Genomic DNA, 12,360 nt, shown 5'->3' on the forward strand with positions numbered 1-12,360 from the left:
ATGAAAATGAATGTATTTTTACCACATAAATGGGGAACAGACCATAGGCAGAGGGGTTTTTCCACATTCTTTCATGAAGCAAATATTTCAAAGATAAGAGTTTGAATTTCTGATGCTTTCAAACTCATACCTCTGAAGAATTAAAGCAGTGAGGCCAGGGTAAGGAAAAAAAAACCATAATTTTTTACGTAGCTGCATAAAATTCAATTTGCCAAGGCAAGTAATTAGGGCAGGTGAACAAATACCATAAATATTTTCATTACCATGCTAAAGGCAGCCAACTTGATTTTTGTGCCTGACATTTTCTTGACAATTTTGCAATGCTTCAATAAGGCAATTAATATGAGATGTAGGCTTCTATCCATTGCTAATATTTTTGTTTAGATCCAATAAGACACCGGTTGACTAAGGGCATCTGAAGGAAAAATTTGCTGGGATTCATTTACTCTGCACATACAAACCGAAGGCAATATGATTATTTGTGAGCAAAGGGCACAAGAGGGGTGATCAGTGTGTACTTAGCAGCACAAAACCTTTCCGCTCCTTTTATTTCTTTTAGCTCATGATATTTTGTGTTCAAAACTAGGCACACACCCAAATGCTCAAATGCAAAAAAGGACATGAAAAATGATTTATTTCCAACTAACTGAAGCCTCTGTTTTGTACTTAGCGATAGATACCAGTTCATTTGTACATGTGCTCACATACTTAGTTTTGTTTTACCGCTAGCAGGAAGTTATTTTTGGCAGTTTATCTCACAGATACCAACTACTGCTTGTAGTATATACTCAAGAGCAGCAGTGGCTGGATAACCTAGTATAACACACACTTACGCCACCCTAGTGAAACACCACATAGGTGAGTATGGCTCTCTAACTCATCATCACACATAAATAGAAGTGAAATTCTATTAGGGTGAAATAGGGAAATGTTCCCTCTGATAGATAGAGCATATATTGGTATTTTCAAGTTCAGTTAATCCTTTTAAATGATTACCCTTACAGCAGCTTATGCATTCATCAGTTTTTGTACTACATAGCAGAACCTTATGCTAGGCTCCTATGGAATGGGCATCAGACAGATCTCAACTGCTCTCTGATTAGTTATTGTATAACTTTTGTCAGTATTGAAGATAAAGATAACCACTAACCATCTCGGAAAGCCTTCTATATTCATTGGTACAGCGCACCATACTGAATATCTTGGGATGCTGCAGTATTGCATATGCTTGATTAATTCATAAAATCATGGAATTTGATCTTTTTTGGAAGCCATTGCTTTTAGTTATCAAGAAAACACTAGAGTATCGAATTGCCTCCCAAATGGAGCATTTTTGAATATGAAGGCATTTTTAACTAGACAGTAGAAAGGAGAACCAGACCAGAAGCAGGGCAGTGAGGTCATCAAAGAGCTGCTCTTCCCCCAGAAGGCTTTTAAATGATTAAATACATCAGCAGCTGAAAATTATTCCACATCAGAAGCATCATTGTCAGAGAGATGGTAATTACTTCCCTTCACCCGAATATACTCAATATACCTCCCTTCATCAGAATCTGACATACCACATGTACATAGCCTGTTTTCAAACAAAGATTCAATTTCCTCTAGTTTTTTCCCTTTAGTCTCAGGAAGGCAGCCATAGATGAAAACAAGTCCCAAGCCAGCAAACCCTGCATAGAGGAAGAATGCTCCTGCAATAGAAAACAATAGGCAGGTTACATAACTTTCCATCCTTTCTTCTGTTACAGAACAAAAGAACGACAAAAGCAGGAGGCTGCTTTTACAAAAGTCCTTTGATATCTGTAAAAATTTGTATCATCTGTATCATCAAAACAATGAACAATTTGACTATGGATGCAGGGGGAAGACTGCTTTATTACAGCACTTGGTAATAGAGCAAACTAACAAAAGCAATTTCACTTAACACGGAAGATAATACAGATCCTTTTTTGGCAAGTCATTCTGCTGTTAAAGTAAACAGCAATTAAATCATTGCATACCCACTAAAAAGACAGGTATGAACAGCAAGAACTTTCATCGTTTATCTTAACAGCAAAGGACATGCTGAGGCAACCCTCAAAATGAGAACTTTGGCAAAAAGAAATAATCAGGAGTAAAATAATGCTTGTGACTCCCACACCTAATTATTATGTAAAATTCCTCTGCAAGCAGAATCAGCACTGAGATTAAGCCTGTTCCCCCCCATCACCCAGTTTAACTGTGGACCCAGGGAAGGTCCCAGAGGACCAACATACATTTACCTACCATTAGTTTCTAGACTGATGACTCAAAGGAATTGACTGGCATGGCTGAAAAGTGGCACAAGGGCTCTGTACTAGTACTGATATGAAGGTCACAACAACTCAGTATCAGTTTAATGTAATTTACATGACTTGTGCTGGAGTGGCTGAACAGTAATCTGACAATCTCTCCACAGGCTCCAGAAGACAGGACTTAATCAGCAGCTGGGAGCAGGGCAGTAGCATCTCAAAGTACACAGCTATTTCTGCAAAGAACATCTGATAACGGCCTCAGATGCCATTACAAAATGGAAAACTGCAGATGCTGTTCTTTTAAGTGGAAATTGGCATATTTCACTGAGTTAAAGGGTTTTTTCAGTTTCCATGTTTTCATCAACTGTCTAGATTCTCTTCTAAGGACAGAAAGAAATATTTCTTATGAAAACAGGATCAAACTCTATGATCCAGGCAGGTCATACCAAGTCTCTAGTCTTACTACACTATGTCTGAGATCTGTGCATTTACAGTTGGAATTTCATAGTGCAAAACAATTAAGAGGCCCATATTCTAAAGAAAATCTATGCACCAATGATAGCACTGCACACATGGTCACAAACTATTTCTTACCATAGTATGTAAGATACTCGGCCGTATGCAGAAACGTCAGTGACACGAGCACATTGAAAATCCAGTTGACTCCGGAGGAACATGCATTTCCAGTACTTCTTGCCCAAAGTGGGTAAATTTCAGAATTGACGGTCCAGGGCATAGGGCCCATCCCTAAGAATTAGAAAAAAGATCAATCTCAGTTTAACACATAGCCTCACCACTCAACATTTTAGCTTTACAATTTTTTAAACTTACTCTTTGAAAACAAACATTTGCTTACCAGGTGCAAAGAAAACCAAGTATAAAATAAGGCCCAGAAGTGCTGTCCAAGAGTATGGAGTGGGGCAGAAATTGTATGCCCAGAATAAATCTTCCTTTCTGAATACAGTTTCATTTGAACACCTGGAAAATAGCCATAAAAATTAATATTAAAGAATTTTCAGGAAAATGGGTGATATATCAATATAGTACTTGATGTCTTATCAAAACCTGACAAATGTAACATCAAGATGAAATAGATGCATCCCTGTTAATTTATCAAGACCATTTGAGCTGAGTCCTACATTCAGAAGTGTGCTTTACAAATAACTTTGTGTTTGACTGCATGGCCTTAGGAAGAGTAACCAGAAAAACATCCCTGAATTTAAACACTTGACTTGTACCGATGGACCTCCTTCAAATGAATAGTCTTTACTATACATGAGTAGTCTTACCAAAACCAGTGAGACCATTCAGATGAATATTACACAGTGGAATAAGAGCTGCAGCAGGAGGACTTCAAGGTAAAGATGCTGCAAGCAAGAAACATTTAGGTAAAATGGAAGTTAGTCCTTAATTCACTGATGAACTACATGCAGCAGACTTGGGGCATGGAGTGTGCCAAAGTCAAGTGAAGTTATCGGGAAAGAAGGAGTATATTTTTTCCTCACAGTCAAATAACTTAGAAGAAGGTAGCATTTCTAACTAGACAGTAAAAAGAAGACAACGACCAGAGCAAAACCATGTCTGAGCTACTGAACAAAAGAGTGATTTTATTACAAGGACAATGTAGAAATTACATGTTTCTAGGAATAATAGGTTCAAAACAAGATATTCTCATTTAACTGCCAACATTATGTGGTATTTTAAATGGATACTGGCAACTTATTTTTGTAATAAATCTTATTTTTGAAAATTAGCATTTGTGTAAAGGGACAACAGATCATAACTGTAACTACAGTAACATTTCAGCTGCAACAACCTCAGCTGCTAATATGAGTACTTTCATGAGAGAAGATACCAAAAACTTCAGTTTTAGGTTGACACTGCCCTTTCATATGCAATGTTATTTATTTGAAGAGAAGAAAGCACATCTGTCTGTGTTACGATTTTCAGATTAGCTGAGCACTTATGTGAAGAATATGATTCTCTTATGTCACACGGTAGGAAAAACAGAACGAAAAGGCCTAAAATGGGTGATAAATCATAGCTGGGCAACAAATAGTGAGATGGCAGAGCAGCAGACACCTACCAACAGACCTACCATCACTACAAAACTTGACTTTCAAAAGCAAATTCCAACAAAACAACTTTTCTCCTCCGACTTTTCTGTTAGGGAATGACCAGCCAACCCCAGGCTGGTAATGAATGCTATTAAGCACCAGGGGTCAACCCACCATCTGTTCTAAGGTTGAAGTCTTCCTTTTGTTGGCATGAATGTATCAACAAGACAACATTTAAAGCAGAATATCCCCATGAAGTTTCAAACAGTCCCAAATCCAATCTCAGGACACCTGCATATCCAAAATTCAAATACACTTAGAAGAGAGAGAGAGAGAGAGAGAGAGAGAGAGAGAGAGGTTAATCCAATGAATCCCGGGAAAATGCATATCTGAAACAACTGCCAAACCCTTACACTGCCTTAATTGAAGGGAGCCACAAGATTTTAAGTTCCACATTGCATCCGAGGAGGAGGCAGGGTCAGAGCAATGGGAGCTAGTGCTCCTCTCTGAGGAGAGCTGAGCTCTCTGCGGGCTCTCAACAAAGCAGTCAGCGCCAGTTTGCACCTTTCCATGCCGCTGGGGCCCCACCTTTTCTTGCTCAGGTAGAAAACCTATCTCATTCAGTGCATATGGATTCACTTTCAGTCCTGAAGTGAAAAATACATGGAAAACAGAGGCCAGCTGAACATTCACCTAAAAGAAATGTCCCTGCGCTCCCAGATGCAACAGGCTTCTGGCTCCAGCTGCTACCTGGCCATGCAGAGACTCAGGAATTGAGGACACCAAAAGCCTCCACTCTGATCAGGATTTTTCACCTTCTCTCAGCCAAAAGGGCTACTGCCATCCCTGCCATTTCTTCATCTTGCTTCTAAATATCACCCTAGGTTCCTTCTTATGTCACTTCGCTCTTTTGCCGCTTAGCTCAGCATCATCTTTGACAGCTAGACATGGATGAGTCCTTATTAGTGTCCTCCCTGACCGACTTCCACAGTGCTTTACATACTCCTCAGTGCATATGGTTAAATCAGATTTGAGCTTTGCCACAAGTGCAATATTTACGGCAGCCTGAACCGTACAGGAGAACTATTCTTTGTTCAAACTCACAATTCCTCACATGTTAAGGAAATGGTGCTTGAAAAACTCATTTCTCAACATCTGGTGATCACATAGCCATCTTCCATTCACCTCTGCATAGCCACTTGTTTTGCATTTGCATTGCTGTGAAATCACAGGATTGCTCAGTATCATACACTTTTTACAATTGCCCATTTGCTTCTTTAACTGTTATTCTAATTTCATTTGCAGGTGTTTGGTCATGAATACAAGCTGATTATCATTTTAAAATGTCTTGATGCTGAAATTGGTTTCCTCATTCTGTCCAAGCCAGATCGGCAGCTCCCTCAGAGAGGAACCTAATGCTTTCTCTCGAATTTTACAGTAAATAAAGATGTACTCAGTTTATTATCTTGTATCCATCTCTATCAGCACAAACCAACCTGCTGATTCATACAGACACAACCACTAGGAGGTCTGGATGTTTCTTTCCCCTACCAGCTCTCCCCAGATGTGTCCTACTATTGACAGAGTGGAACACAGACTATACGAGGGAAAAACAGATGTCTCGAAAGCCTCCTGTTGCTGGAGCCACTGATCTGTTCTCGGCTGTCTGTCAGGAACTGAGATGAAATTCTGTTGCAAGAAAGCAGATTTGCTACACTGAAACGGGAAGAATAGCATCAGAGACTAGACTTAATGGAAACCTTGCAGGAATGAACTTCTGTGCTTTGTTTATCCTTCAGTAGGAAAACAGCATGGTATGCAGAAGAAAAGCAAAGATATCTGCATTTGCTGGAGTCTTGCAGTTCTGGTTACACACAAAAATAACACTTCAAGACTACGTATCTAGATATTTATTCAAGCACGGTTTCTGTACGAATTCTACTGCTATTCTCCTAATTCCACAAAATCTATTATTTTGCTAAAGAATATATTTATTATTTTGCTAAATAATATACTAGTAAGTACTGTATAATACACGACTGCATAAAATTCTGAATTCGGTCCTGCGTGAAGGCAATAATTGTACTTGGAAAATGTATGAGCAGCTAGCAAACTCTTCAGAAGTTGAAATACACAGAGAAAATCCTACGTAAATAGCTTGTAAGTCAAATCCTGTAGTCGGGTATCACCACAAAGAGATTGTAAATAAGAATGTGCCAGGTAATTGTCATATTAGTATAAACTGCAAAGAAGTACTGCATCATTTCCTCTGAAATTACTGCCAAAGCAAAAACATAACAGTATTACATTAAAAACCTTTAACACGAGTTTCTTTCATTGTACATTTTCAACAGGTAATTTATGAAGCACTTTTGTTCTAATTAGTGAAAAACAAACCTTCTCAACAGGAGCCACTTTTAACAGTTGATGTGATGAATTCTGCTGACTGGAAACATATCAGAATAGCAGTACATTTCTACATTAAGTGTATTATATATTTCGTTTCATCATCACAGAATCCATCCTTTATCTGATAATAGTCTGTAGTTCAGCAGACCTAAAGCTCTGCTTCCCACCCCCTTAAATTACCTTTTATAGCACATTTTAAAAAAATATGAGAAAAAAGGGCTGTTGTACATTGTCCAAATGTTATTGTTAACAACAGCAGGATGAAACAGGATAAGACCTTTTCCTTGATAATCAACCTAAATTTTCCCTAATACCGGAGCCAATTTGGCTGTAGAACAATTTTCAAGTGCAACACTGGAAACCGCAAACTAGGGCAATCATTAGGCAGTACATAGCAAACATCAAGTTAGCACAGCACAAGAAAGAGACCCAGCTGATTTTCTTCTCAAATTCTGTTAATTTTTGCTTTGCTGTAGAGTGAGGAATGTGTCGCTCTAAAGATATGGCTGTTGTGGGAATTAAATGTTTCATTCAAATTCAATGTTCATATATTTTTAATACGAAACCTGCTGGCTTCTCATTGTCATTTAAGCCCTTCAGAAGCATCTTAAATGGATTTAAATGAAAAATGCTAAAAGGTCAAAACTCAAATCAAATCAGTCTAAGGAAATAAATTACTTTTAAAGAAAATCACTAATCTTATCATTCACGTCGTTAAAACGCTTGTTAGAACATGCATATCTCAAAATTATGTCTTCTGTTCTGAGAGCAAATTTAACACCAGGTTCTCTGGTATGCAAAGATTTTAAACCTAATTCACAGTTTCACTGATCCCCTATTTCTTTGTTCTAACAAGGGTAAAGCTACTTAAGGACTGTTATTATGCCAAACTTCTGTGTCTGGGTTGCAAAGATGATGATCATCAACAATTTCCTACTTAGTCTCCAGTGTACCACAAATATATTAGATTAAAAAAAAAATCTCCTTGTGTAAAGTGCCGGCTTTTAGCTCAGGCAAATCAAACTGAACAATATAAATGTATGCCAAGCTTATTGACTCAACTTTTCCCCACAAGCATGGTCACTATAAGGATAGAGGACCAAAGAGAGCTCACAGAACAGTAGTTGCTGCTTGGAATAAGGAAAGTTTTTGTGGAAGATGCTTGGGAACACCTAAAATTATTTATCCACAAGCAACTACTAGTCCGATAGAAGAATGTGTTCCTTGATTCTGGGGTTAGTTTGCACAATTTGAGGTCCTCTTTTTCTGCTAAAAACACTTTATTTTCTATTGTGGTGCTATGTCACAAAATCTGTTTCAGTGGTCTGAACTAACTATCTTTAAATTACTTAAAGGAGAGAATTTAACAAGGTATCAGTTTAGCTAGCTAATAATTCAGCGATAGTCGGACATGTAACTAAAGAGAACTTTGGCAACTCCCTCTATCCTGTCCATCAAGTGAAATGCATTCAAAACATTTACACATCATCAATGACAGAAGAGTCATTGATATGCTAAGAAATCTTATTCTGCCTGAAGCACAAGGACACACAACTTAAGGGTACAGAGAGCTTAGGCTGGAAACTTACGGCATTAAACTAAACATATTGGTTTGCCTTATTGCATTGCCTTTTTTTTCATCAACATTTCTCAGGGACAGAAAGGCTCCTATCCCTGTCTAATTTTTTCTACTCATTTGAGTAAGCCACACTCACAATATTAATCATGCACATCAGACACAATCACCTTGTTCTTGATATTTGCTCTCCAAACATTCTTCTCATGCTGTAATTTCAAAATTCACTTCTCTCAGCAGTTCAGCAACAGTTACTTGAAATCCCTCCATTCCCTCCTGTTCCTAAGTAAAAACAGCGCCTACTCCTTGGCAGTCATCAGTCTCTCATATTGCGGTCCTATCACCTATCCAGGCTAAATTTATCTTCCCTCTGTGACTACTTCCATGAGATTCCCTTCCCCTTCCTTCTCACCCCATTCTGCCTCCAGCTCTAAATTGCTACCCTTACTAACCTCCCAAGGCTCTCCCAATTTCATCGGCTCTTTACAGATACCCACTACTTCCTTTACTGATGGCTTCTTGCACACATATAGTATAACAACCTATTAAATTCCAGCTTTTCCAAACTAAGAGGAAGTTTAAGGGCCTCTTCAGTACTTAAAGCGTTTCAAGCTTTAAAAAAAAAATTTAAACAATTTTTTCTGCTAATACTCCTGCCTTTCAATTCTTGGTTTGCAGACCCATGACGATTTCACTTTTGAACAGCGCCTGAAGCTGGCTGGCTACGTGGCTATTGCGTATAGATTTTTCTAAATCATTATTTATTTGACCCTTGTTATTAAGCCTACAAAATGACAGGATTTTTTAACTGGTGGTAATGTCAAATGTTAGTGTTGGTTCCTGAGGTCTCTTTAACCTTAACGTAGCTGCGGGAAAGGAAAGGACACTGAATTTGCCATCATAAAAGAAACAAACCAGTATTTCAGAGTGTGGAGGAGGTTCATTTTCTCCCCAGTCTCAAAAAGAGCACTATCTTTCTGAGGAGGAGGAATGAAGCTAGTTTGATGATGGCACATCATTTAACAAAATCAGTGAGCTTGAACCTGATGGCAATCCAAGAGATTTAACCCACCAGGATGGGGGTACGCTCTCATTCCCAGGAGGTGGTTCCAACTCCTAAGCAAGTTCTCAAACTAGATCAGAGGCATCTTTTGCCTTGAGCAAAGGAAAAAGCTGAAGAAAGCACAATGGCTCAGACAATGAGGGATCCAAGTAATATCCCATTATTAACAGTGTGCAAACAGAACTTTAATTGTAGAGAATCTGTAAGAAACCACAGGTTCATATGCACTAAAAATAGTCATAGCAGCACAACCTACAGAAACAAGGGAAACTGTAAGGTGTACTTCTGATCTGAAAGAAAAGTTCTGCTCCTTCAGTGCAGAAAATTCTTTATATATAAGGTAAGATGCTATCTGAAGTAACAAACAAAGCATAACTCTTTCCTAAAGGCACACAGCAAGATTAATTTTAAGACAACTAATATATGAATCAATATTTCCTAAACTTTCTCACTGTACCCTTGTTACCTGCTTCTGTTCCTCAGAGAAGACCCACTGAGAATCCAAGCCTCTCTGCAGACGACTGTATCCCACTGCTTTGATTTTGTAGTTTACATGGAGAACTAACTCATCTGTTTAAACTGATGCTGCTAAAAATATGCAGATAAAACTTCTTATGTCAGAGGATGGCAATTGGAAAAAAAAAGAACAGACAGATGCAGCCTTGAAAAATGTACCCATAAGATATTCAGCTAGCCATTTCTTAACCTTCATTACATAATGATGCCAACAGCATTTTGGGACACTCACTGCAGCATTTTGCTAAAACTGGCAAGGAGTTTTTAAAATATTAGCATGCACTTACAATCTTGGAAAAATAGATTAGTTCAATGAGAAACCTCCCGTCACCTCAACAAATTGCTGAGGAATTTGAACACAAGTGAAAACCAGCCTTTAACACTTGTCAGGCTTTCTCTTAGGCCCACTGTTATAGGACAATATATTCTATAAAGACTAGAAACTACAAGACTTTAACTGGTTAATAGCTGCAATAATTGCAGCTGTCCAAAATATCTAAAAAATCTTCAACTGAAGAGACAAAAATAGTTTCTTTCTCTATGCAATGCATTCCACGCCAAATAAGTTTAGTAGCTGCTAGTATGACTAGAGAAATACAACAAGAAAATACTCTCCTCAAGCTGAATAACTGGCAGTTCCTACTGTGCATCTGGGAAATTAAAAGCACATATTCAAAGATAAACAAAAAAATAAGGCAGAAGTTTGGCTGCTTTACCCATTACTGAGCCAGAGAGGTTAGAAAAGCCTTCTTTATTGTGTGCTGTAGGATAAGAACTGTATTTATAATAAAGTTTTACACAAAAATGGGTATTTCTTAGAGATCTGTTTGGTGGCAGCATGTTTCATGTACAGAAATGATAGTCAATTATATTATTATTTAATAATTAATTACATTTTAGAAATAATAGTTAATTATTCACACTGAGCACCATTTTCCTTATTGACTGTTATCTACTGATCTTTTTTTTATCTTTCTTTTATCTTCTTCTTATAGAAGAGCTAGAACTCTACAGACTTCTAAAATCTCCTCAAATCAATTCTTTCACCATTGTACACACCCTGTTAAATTAAGGAAAAAAACACTTAATATTCCCTTTATCCAAGAAAAACGCCTTACTGAAATCATTTCTTCATGGAAATAACTATCTCTGAGAAATAACTGCCTTCCATCATGCTTCTCAGTCCTGTCAGAACACATACCTGCATTAGATTTATTATGCTGTTCTAATTTAACTCTGCTCCTGACTGCCTGGACACAGATACATATACATTTTTCTTAATATTCAGCTAAAAACCTTCAAAGAGATTTAGTTCAAATACTGGTGTTTTCCCAAACTCTTTGAGAAATTTTTGCTTTGCAATTGCAGCTGAATTTGCCCAATAGAGTGCTAGAGTAATTTTATTCAATGTGAACAGACTGAGTAATAGATTATCAAATGATGGACCAATTTTTTCCCATGACAAATAATTCCCCAATATTAATCACATCAAGGGAGTTCTTAACTGTTTGCCATACAAGTTGCTTCAGTATTTTTGTAACTACTTAGCAGGTGATTCTGACGGGCTGACAACACATTTACTGTGTCTTTTGCCAAAGGAAGAATCTCACCTATATGAAAGTGCTGGTTAGGAGTACTTATGTGGTCATGTACCTTGACCTTTTGTTAGTTGCTGATCTGAGCAAGCAGCTTTTATGTGCTTAGATAATTTGGTCTCTGCAGAAAGATGTTCAGTTTTGGATGTGCTTCTTTCTGGCCTGAAGGTTCTCTTTAATACTGCTGCATCTATTTCAAAGTTCAACTTGCTAATCCTTTAGACTTCTTTCATACTATACTGGCATCTTCTGTGTTCTGGTGGCTTCCTCCGGGCCCTTAGCTACAACTATCCTACTTTTCTGTCATGCCACAAACGTTTCAAGCTCCATTTTTCATCATATCTACAAGGAACTAATAAAGCTATATCTCTGCTACCCACTAGAATATTGTCACACATATTTATCTCGTCTTCCTTACCTCATGCTTTCCTTACCTTGAGAAAAGGACTCAAAACAGGAAAAGGCAGAGCAGTGTTTATACCTAATGTTAAAGCTCTGCTAGTGCAGATTTCACAACAGCTGGTAGCACTCATTAGGCGCACCTCTAGGCCAGTCTCAGATATTGCTCACTTAAAAAGCAGGAACAGAAAAATGCAAATACCTGGTTTCCGTTATAGGACATACTACTACATTAATCACATTAGACAGTGATTGATTGATTTTTCTTCCAGAAATTTTTTCTACTATTCTGTAAGTAGCAGATGGTAATAAAATTGTCAGGAAATGACTGATGTTTCTATGCTCTACACAGTGCCCTATCCTAATCCTAATTCTGATCCTGCTTGGACACACCTGGTTTACTCCAATAAAAATCAAAAATAACTAGCAATAATTAAATTATGTGATTTCATAGTTCTGTCATAAGCAAATC

The 12,360-nt window shown here is 37.7% G+C and overlaps 1 protein-coding gene across 2 annotated transcripts in view; it reads right to left on the reverse strand.

Moving 5' to 3' along the window:
* Window positions 1–1,386: 1,386 nt before the first annotated feature.
* SLC2A13 (solute carrier family 2 member 13) overlaps window positions 1,387–12,360 on the reverse strand; it is a 159,638-nt gene continuing 148,664 nt past the window's right edge. For both annotated transcript variants that reach the window (XM_067316060.1, XM_067316056.1), the window contains exons 8-10: window positions 3,130–3,251; window positions 2,868–3,020; window positions 1,387–1,691 (exon numbers count right to left, since the gene is read on the reverse strand). In XM_067316060.1, coding sequence (XP_067172161.1) covers window positions 1,465–1,691; window positions 2,868–3,020; window positions 3,130–3,251 — 502 coding nt within the window. In that variant the 3' untranslated portion in view covers window positions 1,387–1,464. The remainder of the gene's footprint in view (window positions 1,692–2,867; window positions 3,021–3,129; window positions 3,252–12,360) is intronic.

Source organism: Apteryx mantelli, chromosome 1, assembly GCF_036417845.1.
Source record: "Apteryx mantelli isolate bAptMan1 chromosome 1, bAptMan1.hap1, whole genome shotgun sequence".
Classification (NCBI taxonomy): domain Eukaryota; kingdom Metazoa; phylum Chordata; class Aves; order Apterygiformes; family Apterygidae; genus Apteryx; species Apteryx mantelli.